General features: G+C 45.4%; 1 protein-coding gene across 1 annotated transcript in view; it reads right to left on the reverse strand.

Annotated features, from left to right (window-relative positions):
* Positions 1-16,862, reverse strand: part of PLA2G4F (phospholipase A2 group IVF) — a 136,162-nt gene that overhangs the window by 30,849 nt on the left and 88,451 nt on the right. Inside the window, exons 12-14 of the mRNA XM_063947505.1 lie at positions 7,017-7,153; positions 6,699-6,921; positions 4,256-4,370 (exon numbers count right to left, since the gene is read on the reverse strand). Of these exons, the coding sequence (XP_063803575.1) occupies positions 4,256-4,370; positions 6,699-6,921; positions 7,017-7,153 (475 nt within the window). The remainder of the gene's footprint in view (positions 1-4,255; positions 4,371-6,698; positions 6,922-7,016; positions 7,154-16,862) is intronic.

Genomic DNA, 16,862 nt, shown 5'->3' on the forward strand with positions numbered 1-16,862 from the left:
GGCCTTTCCCAATGGTGTACAATCTTCTGGAGGAAGTCCCCATTCTCCCGGGTGGAGGTCGTGTCTGTTGAGAAGATCTGCTTCCCAGTTGTCCACTCCGGGAATTAACACTGCTGACAGTGCTAACACATGATTTTCCGCCTATCGGAGAATCCTTGTGGCTTCTGCCATCGCCATCCTGCTTCTTGTGCCGCCCTGTTGGTTTACATGGGCGACTGCCGTGATGTTGTCTGATTGGATCAGTACCGGCTGGTTTTGAAGCAGAGGCCTTGCCGGCCTCAGGGCATTGTAAATGGCCCTCAGGTCCAGAATATTTATGTGTAGGGAAATAACCTGACTTGACCAAAGTCCCTGGAAATTTCTTCCCTGTGTGACTGCCTCCCAGCCTCAAAGGCTGGAATCCATGGTCACTAGGACCTAGTCCTGTATGCCGAACCTGCGGCCCTCTTGAAGATGGGCACTCTGCAGCCACCACAGTAGAGATACCTTGGTCCTTGGAGACAGGGTTATCAGCCTATGCATCGGAAGATGCGATCCGGACCACTTGTCCAACAGGTCCCTCTGAAAAGTTCTTGTATGGAACCTGCCTAATGGGATCGCTTCGTAGGAAGCTACCATTTTTCCCAGGACTCGCGTGCAATGATGCACCGCTACCTATTTTGGCTTCAGGAGGTCTCTGACTAGAGATGACAACTCCTTGGCTTTCTCCTCCGGGAGAAACACTATTTCTGGTTTATGTCCAGAACCATCCCCAGGAACAGTAGACGTGTCATAGGAACCAGCTGTGACTTTGGACTGTTTAGAATCCAACCATGCTGTTGTCGCACTTTCCAAAATAGTGCTACCCCGACTACCAACTGCTCCTTGGACCTCGCCCTTATAACGAGATTGTCCAAGTACGGGATAATTACAACTCCCTTTTTTTGAAGGAGTATCAACATCTCGGCCATTACCTTGATAAAACACCCTCGGTGCCATGTACAGTCCAAACGGCAGTGTCTGGACTTGGTAATGGTAATCCTGTACCACAAATCTGAGGTACTCCTGGCGAGGATGGTAAATGGGGACATGCAGGTAAGCATCCTTGATGTCCCAGGATACCATGTAATCCCCCTCGTCCAGGCTTGGAATAACCGCCCTGAGCGATTCCATCTTGAACTTGAATTTTTGTGTTCAAGGATTTTAAATATAAAATGGGTCACACCGAACCATGCGGTTTCGGTACCCCAACCCGTGTGGAATAGTAACCCCGTCCTTGTTGAAGTAGGGGCACCTTGTGTATTACCTGCTGGGAATACCGCTTATTAATTGCCTCTAGCACAGCCTCCCTGCCTGAGGTAGTTGTCAGCAAGGCATATTTTAGGAAACGGCTGGGGGGAGACATCTCGAATTCCAGCTTGTACCCCTGAAATACTACTTGAAAGAAACAGGGATCCACCTGTGAGCGAGCCCACTAATTGCTGAAATTTTTGAGACGGCCCCCCACCGTACCTGGCTACACCTGTGGAGCACCCGCGTCATGGTGTGGCCTCACAGGAGGCGGGGGAAGAATCTTGATTCTGGGAACAGGCTGACTGGTGCAGCTTTTTCCCCTCTACCCTTGTCTCTGTACAGAAAGGAAGCGCCATTTGACCCGCTTGCTTTTCTGAAGCCGAAAGGACTGTACCTTTGTCTGTGAGGAAACCTGAGGTAAAATTATTTCTTCCCAGCAGTTGCTGTGGATACGAGGTCCCAGAGACCATCCCCAAATAATTCCTCACCCTTATAAGGCTCTCTATGCGCTTTTTAAGTCAGCATCACCTGTCCAGTGACAGGTCTCTAATACCCTCCTGACAGAATGGACATTACATTTATTTTGGATACCAGTCGGCAAAATATCCCTCTGTGCATCCCCCATATATAAGACGACGTCTTTAATATGTTTTTATGTTTGCCAACTAGTATCCCTGTTTGACAGGGTCACCGACCACGCTGCAGCAGCACTATCTGCAGGTCTCAGTTTAGTACCTGAGTGTGTAAATACAGACTTCAGGATAGCCTCCTGTTTTTTATCAACAGGTACCTATTAAAGTGGCCGTATCCTAAGACGGCAGTGCCACCTTTTTTGACAAACGTGTGAGCGCCTTATCCACCCTAGGGGATATCTCCCAGCGTAACTTATCCACCTGGCGGGAAAGGGTACGCCATCAGTAACTTTTTATAAATTACCAGTTTCTTAACGGGGGAACCCACGCTTTCACACACTTCATTTATTCATCTGATGGGGGAACAAAACACTGCCTGTTTTTTCTCCCCAAACCTAAAACCCATTTTTAGAGGTGCTTGGGTTAAAGTCAGAAATGTATAACACATTTTTTATTGCCGGGATCACGTCACGGATGTTCCTAGTGGATTGTGTATATGTCTCCACCTTGTCGACACTGGAGTCAGACTCCGTGTCGACATCTGTGTCTGCCATCTGAGAGAGCGGGCGTTTTTGAGCCCCTGATGGCCTTTGAGACGCCTGGGCAGGCGCGGGCTGCGAAGCCGGCTGTCCCACAGCTGTTACGTCATCCACCCTTTTATGTAAGGAGTTGACACTGTCGGTTAATACCTTTCACCTATCCATCCACTCTGGTGTCGGCCCCACAGGGGGCGACATCACATATATCGGCCTCTGTTCTGTCACCATATAAGCCTCCTCATTCAACATGTCGACACAGCCGTACCGACACACCGCAGACACACAGGGAATGCTCTAAACGAGGACAGGACCCACAAAAGCCCTTTGGGGGGACAGAGTAAGAGTATGCCAGCACACACCAGAGCGCTATATATATATACAGGGACTAACTGAGTTATGTCCCTAATAGCTTTTATATAATATACTGTATACAGTGCCAATTTTAATGCCCCCCCTCTCTTTTCCCTCTTACTGTACTGTAGAATTGCAGGGAAGAGCCAGGGAGCTTCCCTCCAGCCGAGCTGTGAGGGAAAAATGGCGCCAGTGTGCTGAGGAGATAGGCTCCGCCCCTTTTTCGCGGCCTATTCTCCCGTTTTTTATGGAATTCTGGCAGGGGTATTTACCTCATATATAGCCCCTGGGGCCATATATTGAGGTATTTTAGCCAGCCAAGGTGTTTTTATTGCTGCCTCAGGGCGCCCCCCCAGCGCCCTGCACCCTCAGTGACCGGAGTGTGAAGTGTGTGAGAGGAGCAATGGTGCACAGCTGCAGTGCTGTGCGCTACCTTGGTGAAGACAGAGTCTTCATGCCGCCGATTTTCCGGACCATCTTCTTGCTTCTGGCTCTGTAAGGGGGACGGCGGCGCGGCTCCGGGACCGAACATCAAGGCTGGGCTTGCGGTCGATCCCTCTGGAGCTAATGGTGTCCAGTAGCCTAAGAAGCCCAATCCGGCTGCAAGCAGGCGAGTTCGCTTCTTCTCCCCTTAGTCCCTCGCTGCAGTGAGCCTGTTGCCAGCAGGTCTCACTGAAAATAACAAATTCTAAGACTATAACTTTCTAAGAGCTCAGGAGAGCCCCTAGTGTGCATCCAACCTCGGCCGGGCACGAAATCTAACTGAGGCTTGGAGGAGGGTCATAGTGGGAGGAGCCAGTGCACACCAGGTAGTCTAAGATCTTTCTAGAGTGCCCAGCCTCCTTCGGAGCCCGCTATTCCCCATGGTCCTTATGGAGTTCCCAGCATCCACTAGGACGTTAGAGAAATATGCTTTTAGTTCTGTGCGCGAAATGAGAGAGCAATTATGGGCCACTTGCCTTCACTTCCGTCACAGCCCACAGGTGAGCATGCTCAAAGTGGAACCAAAAGTATTGCCAATGACAACACTGCTATTTCCTGTTTCTGCTTTGGAGTACACTACCACCTCTCATAACGATCCTCTAGTTTGCATTATGCTTTAAGTGGTCACTGAAAAGTCTTCTTTGCAGAGAAAAATATCCAAGTCGTTCCAAATTTCAGGATCTCTATGTTGCTTTTTCAGCCAGTCTTTGCTTTGTACAGGCCCCACATTTTGTCTAGCTCGCTTCCTTTTTTCTCGTTTGTATTACTTTTGTACTTGCATGTAATGTTTGAGTACCATTTCTAAGTGTATGCTTAAACTTGTCAGTGTATTTTAAAAACACAAACCATTTTGATTAACTCAACGCATTAGTAACCAGATACAAATTTCTGCCAATGTGGTCAGCCCAAAAAAACTGCTGCACCTTAAAACTTGTCTGCCAAGGGGAAGAAAAACACAAAGCATTTGCCATAACAGACCTGCAAAGTCACCACCACTGATGTTTAGTCGGACATTGATTCCGGCATAGATAGGATAAGGGTTCTGCCCCCGGCACACAGACTCCTGTTGGTCGGACAGTTTAGCTGGATTGTCCTAGAACAGATCGGGTGATAGGCAGCATGAATATATTAATACTTCACATCTCTGTCTTACGTGTGTAAGCATGTACTACACAAACATAGAGGGTCAACATAGAATTTTAGCACAAGACTCTTCAGAATATTCATTTCCATGTGTAGGACCTATGGTTACAGCAAATGCATATCTTCCGAGACGCTCCTCTAGCCACAGGATGTAGTTATGTGACCGGCAGTCAGGAGATTGCTGGCCACAATACCGACCCCACATCCCACCCACTGACAATCCCGACAGTTGGGACGTCGACCCAACTGGGACTATTCCCACTCGTGGGTGTCCACGACACCCATACAGTGGGAATAGAACCTGTGGCGAGCGCTGCAAGGGGCTCTGTTGAGCTCGCCTTCGCCCCCCCATCCCTCCTGCCGGCATTTGGCGACTGGGATCCCAGCGTTGGGATGCTGACCGACGGGATCCCAGTCGTCAGTAATGTGATACCAACCCCTAGCCACATGGTTGTGTTGGTCTTTTTAAATCTTGTGTGTACCGTACACGATTGAAAGTACTGTGGACACTTCAGGGGAAACACTTTTGTTCTTTATACAAGTAGAACATAATTTAACACTTTTTAATATCTAAACTGTTTTCATAAGTGTCAAAGTGTTACAATAATGAGGCACGGAAGAAGCCCGGCCGCACCAGCCCTGTGGGGCCAATGTTCTAAAAACATCCCTAATACTGACATATTATATATGTTTATTCATAGTGTCTATTCCAATATGTAGCCTGCAAATGCAAGGGCCATATACTAATTAAAAACATCCAAGGGCAGGTGGGAGGGGTGCTAGTTCAGGCTGAATCAGTCTCCGCCGCATTCAAGTGTACACATTACAGAATATATGGGGGGGGGGGGGGGGGGCTGGACTGCACACTATAATTTTAACCATAATAAGAGGTGCTACCATGCAGAGAGACCTGTACTGCCACAACAACAAACAAACAAAAAAAAAAAGAGAAAACGCAGTTACACACTCTAAACACTAAGAATACCGGTAATGACAACAATTATAATAAACTCTGCAATTTAAAATCAAGCACAATTGAGGTTCTTAGCATGCTTTTTGGCCTCATAAAGTGGGTCCCTAACATTCCTAAGGTGCAAGTCCAGAGCACGGGACCCCCGGGCCAGCACAACCCAACTGTCCCAAGGCATCACACTAGTGAGAAGTAGCAGGTTAAGTGTTAGAGAAAGTGTTACATTAATAAGTAGCAGCAGCTCGGTACTCAAAGTGTTTCATATAGATGAGAAGCGTTACATGAGTGAAAAGCTGTTTACCTATTCAAGTGTTAGATTAAGTGTTCCAATAATGATTCCGCGAAGCAGATTAGCCACACCAACCCAGTATATCCCACTTGAACTTTAGAAATGTTAGGGACCCACCAGATGAGGTCACCTGCCCGTTGTAGGTGACCCCATATTTGTGTCCAAAACGAATGTAAGAAGAAGCATAATTAAATTGGTAAATTGCAGAGTTTACTATACTAGTTCTGATTGCCAGTGTCCTTAGTGTTTAGAGTGTGTACCTGCATTTTCTCTTTTTGACTGTGTCTCTGCATGGTACCACCTCTTATTATGTTTAGAATTAGGGTGTGCAGTCCAGCCCCCCCCCCCCCACCCCCCATATATTCTGTAATGTGTACATGTGTGTACACTTGAATGCGGCGGAGACTGCTTCAGCCTGAACTAGCACCCCTCCCACCTGCCCTTGGATGTTTTTAATTAGTATATGGCCCTTGCATTTGCAGGCTACATATTGGAATAGGCACTATGAATAATAAGTCATGAATAAACTTATATAATATGTCAGTATTAGGAATGTTTTTAGAACATGGGCCCCAGAGGGTTGGTGTGGCCAGACTTCTTCTGTGTCTCAATCTAACACTATTTACTATCTAAACAGTTTTTCTCTAATGTAAAACATTTTAACACACAAATTACTCCTGCTCACCTGTGTAACACGCACCTGTGACCTGCTTCTTATTAATGTAACACTTAAATTTCTACTTCTCCCTAGTGTGATACCTTGGGGAGGGTGGGTTGTCCTGGCCCGGGGGAAGGGGGGTCCCGTGCTCTGGACTTATTTTGCGCGGAGCCATATTTTTTGTCCAAAATTATGATAGAACCTAACCTATGCTCCATATAAAATTGCCGAGTTTATTTTAATTGTTCTGATTGCCAATGTTCTTAGTATTTAGAGTGTGTACCTGCATTTTCTTTTTTCTGTATAGATCATAGAGTGTATAAGGACAACTGTGATTGCTTCATTCAAATGTGTTCTGTACCTTCTGATTAAGAAAATATTCCAACACGAGGCCCCACAGGTCACTGAAGTTGACTTTTTGCCCATCCCTCTCCATCGCCATCAGCTCTTGGGAGTAGTACTTGATCCTCTCTGCTGAGAAGGCATGGGCCTTGCTAGATGTAACAGATTTCCGTACCCTGCTAATTAAGTGCTGGAGATCCTCATGCGACCAGTTAGGTTCTTTATACAGGGTGGCCATGCACCTGGAAAAACGAGTACATTTATAGTAAAGGAAATACCCAGCTGACTGTGCTGCACAACCTCAGAAAGTATGCAGTTAGATTTTTTTGGATCCTACCAAGTTGATCCAGACACCCCTGATAAGTATGTAACACTGTCCAGTAAGTTCAGATTTTGCAAGCCTTGCAGGCTACCGTAGAATGACGTCATTGCTCGTGTTCCACCTCCGGAACCCAGCACTGCCACCACTGGGACCTGATAATGAAAACACTGTTTAGGCAACATATGATGCATCGGCTCCCATGCAGTGAATGTATTAAAAGGGACTTAAACCCTATATTCTTTATTTTGCAATGACATTTGTATATTGTAAATGTTACTGAATGTGTCATTTTGTATAATTTTAAATGGTCTTACTTTTCTAGGCTCTAGGTTTATAGACAATTTACTGGTTTCATATATATATATATATATATATATATATATATATATACACACACACACATACACACATATGCACATACACAACATACTTAGCCTTTGAGCTCTTTATTTGTCTGGTTGAAAGACTTTGCGAGTGCGTCCAGCTGCATGCAAGTTATACTGTTCATATATCAGGCACCAGAGCAAGCTGCTGAACGTTTATACACACACACACACACACATTAAATCATTCTCTCAAACTCAAGGAACATTTTGGTAAGAACACCAACAAACAGATTTCTAATACTAATTGCCAGTACACACTAGAGAGATGTGTGCTGAGCGATCTGTCACAGACCGCTCAGCACAGCGAGGGGAGGTGGCGGGGGTACACACGCTCATTTCACCCAGCGGGTGATCTGAATTATAAGAAGTGGTACAAGATAATGAATGTTTGCAGCAATGAAAAGGAGACTTGCACCTGTGAGCTCCTACCACGGGACCCAACAGTATATATTTTAATAAGAATTGGATCTGTTTCTATCTGAAGCTGTTTTACAACAAATATCAATTGAATTACAACAAGCTCTTACAGTGGATTTCCCAGTGTCTCGATTACTTTATACAGTGTTGAAAACGCAAAGACTGGTGGATCCACTGGGGCGTCCTATTATTTGGCCCGGGGATAGTATGCTAAATCTGTGTGTACAACATCCCACTACATAAAATTGTGCGAGGAGGAAGTAGTCAGAGTAATTCCATTATTAATAAAAGTGTTGTAGTAATCTTTAAGTGTGACAGTGTCCTACTTAAAGATTACTAAAGCACTTTTATCAAAATTGGAGTCACTGGGACAGCTTCCTCCTCGCACAATTTTTGTAGTGCCAATGTTAATAGTCTATATACCTGTATTCTGGGTGTAATATGAGTGGCCGTCAGCGGGGCGAGAGCAAATGAGCCACTTGCGGGCTCGCTGTGCTCGCCACGTCCCTCCAGGGGGGTCGTGGAACTCCAAGAGGGAAAATAGTTGTCGGTATGCCAGGTGTCGGGATTCTGGAGATGGTATACTGAGCGCCAGGATCCCAACAGGCGGCATACTGAATGCCACCCCTGTATTCCACATAGTGAGAGTATTAGAGTAGTTAAATAGTTTATTACAGGGAACCCAGTGTACTGTATGTGGGTCTACCAATAAAATGTTTTTGAACCTATTAGAGCTGGTTTTAACCAGAAATGATTTAATCTTTGATGGTAAATTCTACCTGCAGAATACAGGTTGCGCAATGGAGTCCAATGTGGCCGCAGTACCGGCAGCACCCGAGAGGGGTCGTGGCGACAGCAGAGCTGGTGCAGCAGGCCGGGGGGAAGTCAGCAACTTGTCGCGGACACTGTTGGGTGTCCAAGCTGCTGGGCGCCACGCACCACCTTCCGCCGGGACTGGCCACAGCAACAGCACCTCCCCGTCATGGGAACCCCTGGTCGGGACACGGAGCCGAGCGCAGCAGGAGGATGGTGTCTTCCAAGGAGCTGTGGCTGCTCTATTTGGTGAGCACCTGTATGTACAAACATACCTGGGGGCCCCATCTGTATACAGACACACCTGTGGGTCCCACCTGTGTACACACACCTAGGGGGCCCCACCTGAGAACACACACCAGGAGTCCCCTGGATCCACACCTGCCGTGTGCCCTTTGTCAGTATAGTGTAATAGGCACCTCCTCTATATGCATGTCACAGACCCTATACCTACTACTGGGCTGAGTTACCACTCACACTCAGGGGACATTTATAGTAGTGCTGAATGGAGTGTTTGTGGGTCAGGCAAGCAACTCCAGGTCAATGCTAACAACCCATGTCCCCAGCCCAGTGCCCCCCATCTAAAACACACTCTGTAAACTGCCTTTACTAAGGTTTTATTTGGTAAACAAATATTGCAGAATATTTCAAATTACACTGCATGGTTAAAAGTTTAGAAAGCGGTTCTAAGTGGATTTATATCTGTACTACGCAAATAACTTATAGTGACTGAGTGTGGTTTACTGACCTTACATTTGTTAGATTTGATTAACACCTTTTGCTGAAGGTGGAGGGTTGCTGTGTGGGGGAGGGGGTTGTAATGAGGATGAACATGTGTTTGTAGACTTATTTATTAAGCATAGGTCAGGACGCCAGTCCTTTAGGACGCTGCAGTGCCTAGTATATGCAGTGGCTAGTTATAAAGTGGCAGATAAAATCAATAGCAGTGTTATACCTGTGTTAAACTGAAGGAAAACAGAAGGCAAACAAACCAACAACAGAAGGACTGCGTTACAAACACAACTCAGGATCATTATGTGGTCTCTCCTCTCCTCTCCCATGACAACTCCAGGACCAGGCTTACCACCTCTCCGGCTGAGAACATCAAGTCTGCCCCTGGGCCTAACCCTCAAGATGAGCTGGGAACTGTGGGGGGATAGCACCAGGACCAGGCTCAGCAGGGACATCTCCATTGGTCGTGAGTGTGCTCCTCACATCCTCATACCCATCCGTACTATGATCTTATCAAAATAATGTTATCCCAATTTTCCTTCTGCCACTGGTTACCTGCAATCATTATGCCCCCAAACCCCCACCCCCACCCCACTGTGTGGTTTTTCTGTAATGTTTACCTCCACCGATTGCACACCCTGCCATTGCGCCTTACATACAGGGTACATCATACTACTACACAAGTGTCAGTTTTTCCATAGATGCCCTGGGCATTGTATGGCTCACCTCCCACAATGTAACCTTCGTTGTGCGCCCAACATGGCTGCCTTATCTGGTACACTTGTGGATGGGATGAAAAATACACAGACCTGGTGGTTTTGTACTTTAGGACACTGAAATCACCCCCCATTTTGGGTCATCTCTTCTAGGGGCAGGCTATTCCACCCTGGGCAATCCTATGCAGAGTGCCCAAGATGGCTACCGCACCTGGTAGCTTGTGAGGCGGGAATACACAACCCTTGGAAGCTATTACCCAAAATGCCTACACCAATCATGCATCATGCTTTCTGTGTGCTTAAGGTTTTCTTTTATGTCTGTGTGGCTTAGCTATTGCTGTATTACTTAAATCTTCTGTATTATGTGCATTGTTTTTGATGTCTGTAAAGAGCCTTGAGTTCTGTTGGAGAAAGAGCGCTATATAAATAAAATTATTATTTTTTATTACCTATCTAAGTGTCTCCCCCTTCTCCATCCTAGTGGCCCCCATCATCACAGTGTTTCTCACCCTACCAGTCTAGTCACAGTGGCCCTCAGCCTCATTGAGCACAGTGTCTCCCCCTTTTACAGCCTAGTGTTCGCCCCTCCCATCTCCATTTCACTGCCCCCATGCAGCCAGCCCAGTGTCCTCCACATATATCACCCCACTCACTCTCCAGTCTAGTGCTCATTGACCTCCCCATCTTAGCGTCTTCCCCTTCCCTCCCCAACCAGCCCAATGCCCCATCTCACTGCCCCCCCCCCCCCCGCCAGCCCAGTGTCCCCCCAATATCCATGCAACCACCACTTTTCCCCCTCCTCTAGCTCAGTGTACATATTCACATTGCATCTGTATGTGTGTGCGTGTACATAATATATATACATATTTATGTAGAACTATCACCTCAGCCTCCATCCTGTCTGGTCCCGCCCTTTGCTCTGTCAGACCCCCCCCCCCCCCCCCCACTCATTTTTGCAGAGCACTGGGAGGCCCTTTAAAAATGTTGCTATGGGGCCCAAAAAGGTCTAATTACACCCCTGATCTGCACTGTTACACACATTCCTGTTTCCTGACAACGGGTTCATACATGAAATGATGAAAGAATAAACCACCTTTTCAAGACTCATTGGTTTTAGAGTGCCACCTATCAGTTACATACTGTACATGCACATACACTAAAACACACCACACACATACTATCAAAAGTACCTGGCGTTGCCTGGGTTTAATTTTTCCAGTTATTAAGTTATCAATGAGTTGGATGTAACTCTCAACATATTAAAAATAATTAATAGCTTAATAGCTCTTCCAACACACCAGTGAGGTGGCTGCTCAGTGTCGATTTTTGTTGTTGGGGTGTCGCCAGTAGCCCTGATCTCCAGCTTTTCATTCTTCTCAGTTTTATAATCCCTTTTCCACTGCAAGATGGGTTATGTTTTCCTTCTGTTATCAATGTTGCTATTCCAAGACTTTTGGTTACACAACATTTTTGTCTTCTCATCTCCATTTCTGCCGGTTATTTTAGTTCATTGATTTATGGTTATTTCAGACCATTATTTCAGGTAATTGAATTATGGTTAGTTCTGACAGTTATTACAGTTCAATAAAGTTTTCATCCAAATCCATCCAGTGGAAGGCCCAGAACAGGCTCCCTGTGTCAAAGTTCTCGCGTTGGTTTCATCCAGACTAACAAACAGACAAATTAAATTATATATATGTCAGATATATGGCCCTGGCACGCTGGGCCGGGGGGCAGGATGGCAGATGCCCCCCGGGTCAGTCCCATTTTCAGCACCTTGGCCCACTAGTATCTGCAGAGCTGCAGTGTGGGCCATGTGGCCCATAAGCACTGTCTATTGCCAGAAAGTGCCTGGCCAGTCAGTATAGATTAGACACGTAGCCCTGTCTCCTCTCCGACTCTCTCCTCCCCTGCCTGCTTTCTGTGGGCCATCACGTGCTGATTGTGTCAGTCAGTTACTTAATGGCCTGACACCTGCTGCGAGTTAGGATATTACCGCAGCACACTTGGTCCCAGCAGTCCCCAGCTCATTGCCTCTAATACCTGGCACCCGCCTAATCCTACTAACCTCTGGCTTTTACCTTTTCCTGTTAGCGCCAGCTGCCCCCTCCACAACTAATACACAGAACACCGCCTTCTTTTCCTGGCACCACTCCTCCTGTTCTCGGCCCCCCTCCACCAGTAATCTCAGACTTCCAGCCCCTGTCTCCTCTTGGACTTGGGTCCTAACCTCTCCTACATCTCTAATTTCAGACTCACAGTCTCTATATCTCCTCTTGTCCCTGGCTCTCCACCTCCTCCTTATTTGTCCTTAGCTTCCCTCCACCTGTATTCTATGACTCCCAGTCCCTGTCTCCTCTTGGTTCCTGGCTTCCCACCTCCTCTTCCTTTGTCCCCGGCTCCCCTCCCACACATCAAGAAGTTGAGGAACTGCAGCAAGAGCACAGCCGCCCCAAACCAGCTCACATAGAATAAGATAAAGTTAAGAGAAAAAATCTTTTTGGTATATTTTTTAAATTTATTTGGGGGCCTATTGATTATGATGGTTTTACGTAATCATGCAGAAAAGCAGAAAAGTAAGAGCTATGGTAGACTTACCATTGTTAACTCTCTTTCTGCGAAGCACATAGGGTGCACATGGGAACGTCAGGGTGTAGAGTGGATCCAGATACAGAGGCACCAACAGGCAAAGCTTTAGCTGTGCCAGGATGCATCAGGGGCCTCATCTATAATCCCGCCTCCAGGCACTGTGAGCTCAGTTTTGCTAACCAGTCCAATGCAGGAAGTAGGCAAGAAATAAGGAAGATGTTAGTCACATAAGAACACATTTTCTCGACAGGAGAAGGTGCCAGTGGCTAATGCCATACAAACCTAAAGAAGCTAGGTGCGTCAGGGTGGGCAGAAAGAGCGTTAATAATGGTAAGTCTACCATAATTCTTACTTTCTGCAGCAGGGTACATAAGGTTTCCACAGGAAAACATCAGGGATGACCTAAAGCAGTACCCAAGGGAGGGGACGCGCCTGAGTGGATGTGATAATCTGGCATCCAAAGGAAGCATCCTGGGAGGCGAAGGTATCAAGGGCATAAAACCTAAGAAATGTGGTCACTGAAGACCACGTAGCCGCCTTGCAAAATTGTTCTGCAGACGTACCATGGCAGGCCGCCCAAGATGGTCCAACAGACCGAGTAGAATGGGCCTTAATCGCAGCTGGAACTGGAAGCTCAGCTTGCACATAAGCTTGTGCAATCACCATTCTAATCCATCTGGCCAGAATTTGCTTAGTCACAGGCAAGCCATGTTTGTGAAATCCAAACAGGACAAGAAGGCATAAGACCGTCTAATGGAGGAAGTCCGGTTCAAATAGACATGGAGAGCCCTAACCACATCTAAAGAACGTTCTTTAGCCGATAAATCCGAAGAAATAAGGGACGGGACCACAATCTCTTGGTTAAGATGAAATGAAGACACCACTTTAGGTAAGTAACCAGGTCAAGTTCAGAGAACTGCCTTGTCACGGTGAAAAATCAGAAAGGGCGGTCGACAGGACAAAGCGCCCAAGTCTGAGACCTTTCTTGCAGAGGCAATCGCCAACAAGAAAATGACCTTGGCTGTGAGCCATTTGAGGTCCACCGATACAAGGTGTTCAAAGGGGGGTCATTCCATGTCAGTTCACCCAAGCATGACACCCACCGACCCAGATTTTCATGATACTTTGTACACTTGATATTACCACGTAGCTACTAACCCATGTAAAAAATTTCTTCTCTAGGCCTCACAGTTTTCGAGATATAGGGGGTCAAAGTTTTGAAAAATTGCTGGCAAATGCCATTCCTGATGCTCTGTTTTTCTGAAGTGTATCCTGAAAAAAATTAACATCTCAGTGCCTAATCCATGTATCACTTTGAAATTTTGACCCTTTGTCAATCAAAATATGGAGATTCCAGTGTAACATGTTTTATCAATCTTGCCTGACTCTGAGAGTTCATTATATATTCCTTTACTTCATACTTAATAATTTTTTGGGTGCAAAGAAAAGGTGAGTTCAATTAGCGTTATCAACCTAAGGCAAATGAGTTATGTCCCTTTTATGTTTAAATTGAACCTTAAAGTATACTTTAAAAGGCTATGAAAGAAAAATAATGGGATTTTGATTGGCTGTATGAGTATTTTAATGTTTAATTATAATTCTCTCGTTAAAAACAAAAATTACCATTAGGTATGATTTTGCCCGCCAAGGGAGTATTTTAATTTGTATATTTCTATGTAGATGTGCAGATTTCTAATTACATGTAGGGGAGTATTCAGTTAGCTGCAATAACCCGTTTGTGCATGAAAAACTGCAATTTAACTGCAAAATGTGAAAGACCCCTATTCAATTAGCCCCAATAATTTATTGTTGATAATTTTACAGTGAACTTCACTTCACCTACTCTGAGCAGGTTTAAAGTTGGGGAACATCTCTATTATAAAGGTAAAAATGTCAGGATTTGGTTCAGAGCCCCATGGGACACCCCTCCCTCCCCTAATGACTAAGTAGGCACTTTGACATTTTTAATTATTTGTAGCTGGGCAATAATGACATGTAATTTTGGGGTGAAAAAGTGCAAAGTGACAGAATTCAGGGTTCAAGGTATGGGACAGATATATTGGGGTGCTTTCAGTGGGACAAATGTTTTTAGGCTTGCAGGTGGGAGTAGTCAAGTCTTTTTCCAATTTTTTGTAAGTCTACTAAAATGTCCCAAATATATACTTATACCCATTTTTATGTCCCCCGAATTTAATGAAAGCACTTATTTTGCTGAAAAAAATATAGCTTTTATATTTTTTCATTTTTTTTAAATGCATATAAAAGCCATTTGACTCAGTTTAAGTATCCCACATCTATTTAATATGACCTCTAATACACCTCTGTACTGTTATCCTGTGTTAGTTTGGCATTTTTTGGGTACAGGCTGATTTCTTCATTTTCACCACACCTTTCACAGTAAGAATCCTGTTTTTGTGATTTTAAAATTGAATAGGTGCAAATTAAAAAATCATGTAATCAGGATTTGCGTGAAAATTCTTGCTTTGAAAAGTGTAGGTGAAAATAGGAAAATCAGCTTGTACCCAAAAAATGGCAAACTAACATAGGATAACAGTATAGAAGTGTATTAGAGGTCATATTAAATAGATTTGGGGTACTTAAAAATGAGTCAAATGAGTATATGTAGTTATAAAAAAAAAAAAAATTATAAAAGCTATTTTTTTCTGCAAAATAAGTGCTCTCAGTAAATTCGGGGTACATAAAAATGGGTATAAGTATATATTTGGGTCATTTTAGGAGCCAAAAAAAAAAAGTGGAAAAAGACTGTCTACTCCCGTCATGCGGAAGGTGTTGAGGAGGCAGAGCCTGAGCACTGTTCCTGTGAACCAGCAGTCGCTGGTTTGCGTGGTTTACCTCTAGCACCTCTGGCGGTGGTAGAAGAACCTCTGGCCTTGCCCCTAAACCTGGCAGTCCGAAAGGACTGTAATTCCTGAGTAGGCCTTCCTAGATGGCGGAGCTGCAGAAGGTAGGTAAGTGGACTTACCCGCAGTAGCTCGTGAGATCCACTTGTCGAGTTCATCGCCAAATAAGGCCTCACCTGTGAAAGGCAGACCTTCCACACCTTTCTTGGAGTCCGCACCAGCAGTCCACTGACGTAGCCATAATCCCCTGCGTGCCGACACTGCCATAGCTGTAGTGCGTGCATTAAGCAAACCTATCTCTTTAATGGCTTCCACCATAAAGTTTGCAGAGTCTTGTATGTGTTGCAGGAGTAAAACATATTCCTCTTGAGGTAAGGTGTCTAACCCCTCAATTAAATTACCAGACCATTTAGCAATGGATCGAATAATCCACCCACATGCTATAGTGGGTCTCTGGGCCACCCCTGCAGCTGTATACAAAGATTTGAGTGTAGTCTCAATCTTACGATCAGCTGTATCCTATATGGAGGCTGCACTTGGAACAGGTAATACCAGTTTACGTGAGAGCCTGGAGACTGATGTATCAACTCTCTGTGGATTTTCCCATTTTTTCCTATCCTCAGGAGGAAAAGATGATAATAACCTCCTAGGAATTTGAAATTTCTTACCTGGATTAACCCACAGTTCTTCAAACAGGGTATTTAGTTCCTTTGACACAGGATAAGTGTCTGAGGATTTTTTCTTTATATTAAAGAAAGATTCCTCACACTCCCCTGTCACCTTATCAGGGATATTTAGGACATCTCTGATAGAATTTATGAAAGCCTCTACACCCTGCGACAGAGTACACTCCCCTACCTCTAAATCCACCTCACCTTCCTTCATTTCTGACCCCTCATTATCAGAGTCAGAATGCGGGATATGGGACAAAGTACGTTTTTGCGGACAAATGGTAGAGGACTGAAACGCTGGTCTGAGTACGGAGTCCTTTTTCATAAACTCAGCCATAGACTGTCTTAAGTATTGCGTCTCTTTCTCATTACAAGATAATTTAGTAGAGATGGTGGAAATCATCCCCTTAATGGAGCCCAGCCATGCTGGCTCCGCCCCACTAGCCTGAGAAGGGCTACTACACTGAGTAAACCCCAGTGAACCCCCTGGAGAAGAGGAACACTGTGCCTTACATGAAACTTAACTCTTTGCCTGACATACTGCAGCAGTGACAACACATACACACAGGAAAAGGTTAAAAGCACAATTAACCCACAAAGAGCCCTTCCCGAGAGACACAGAGAGAGGACAGAACCAGCACATGGCGCCCTTATCATTAAAGCCAAGCTTAGCCAG

This window comes from Pseudophryne corroboree, chromosome 12 (assembly GCF_028390025.1).
Source record: "Pseudophryne corroboree isolate aPseCor3 chromosome 12, aPseCor3.hap2, whole genome shotgun sequence".
Lineage (NCBI taxonomy): Eukaryota > Metazoa > Chordata > Amphibia > Anura > Myobatrachidae > Pseudophryne > Pseudophryne corroboree.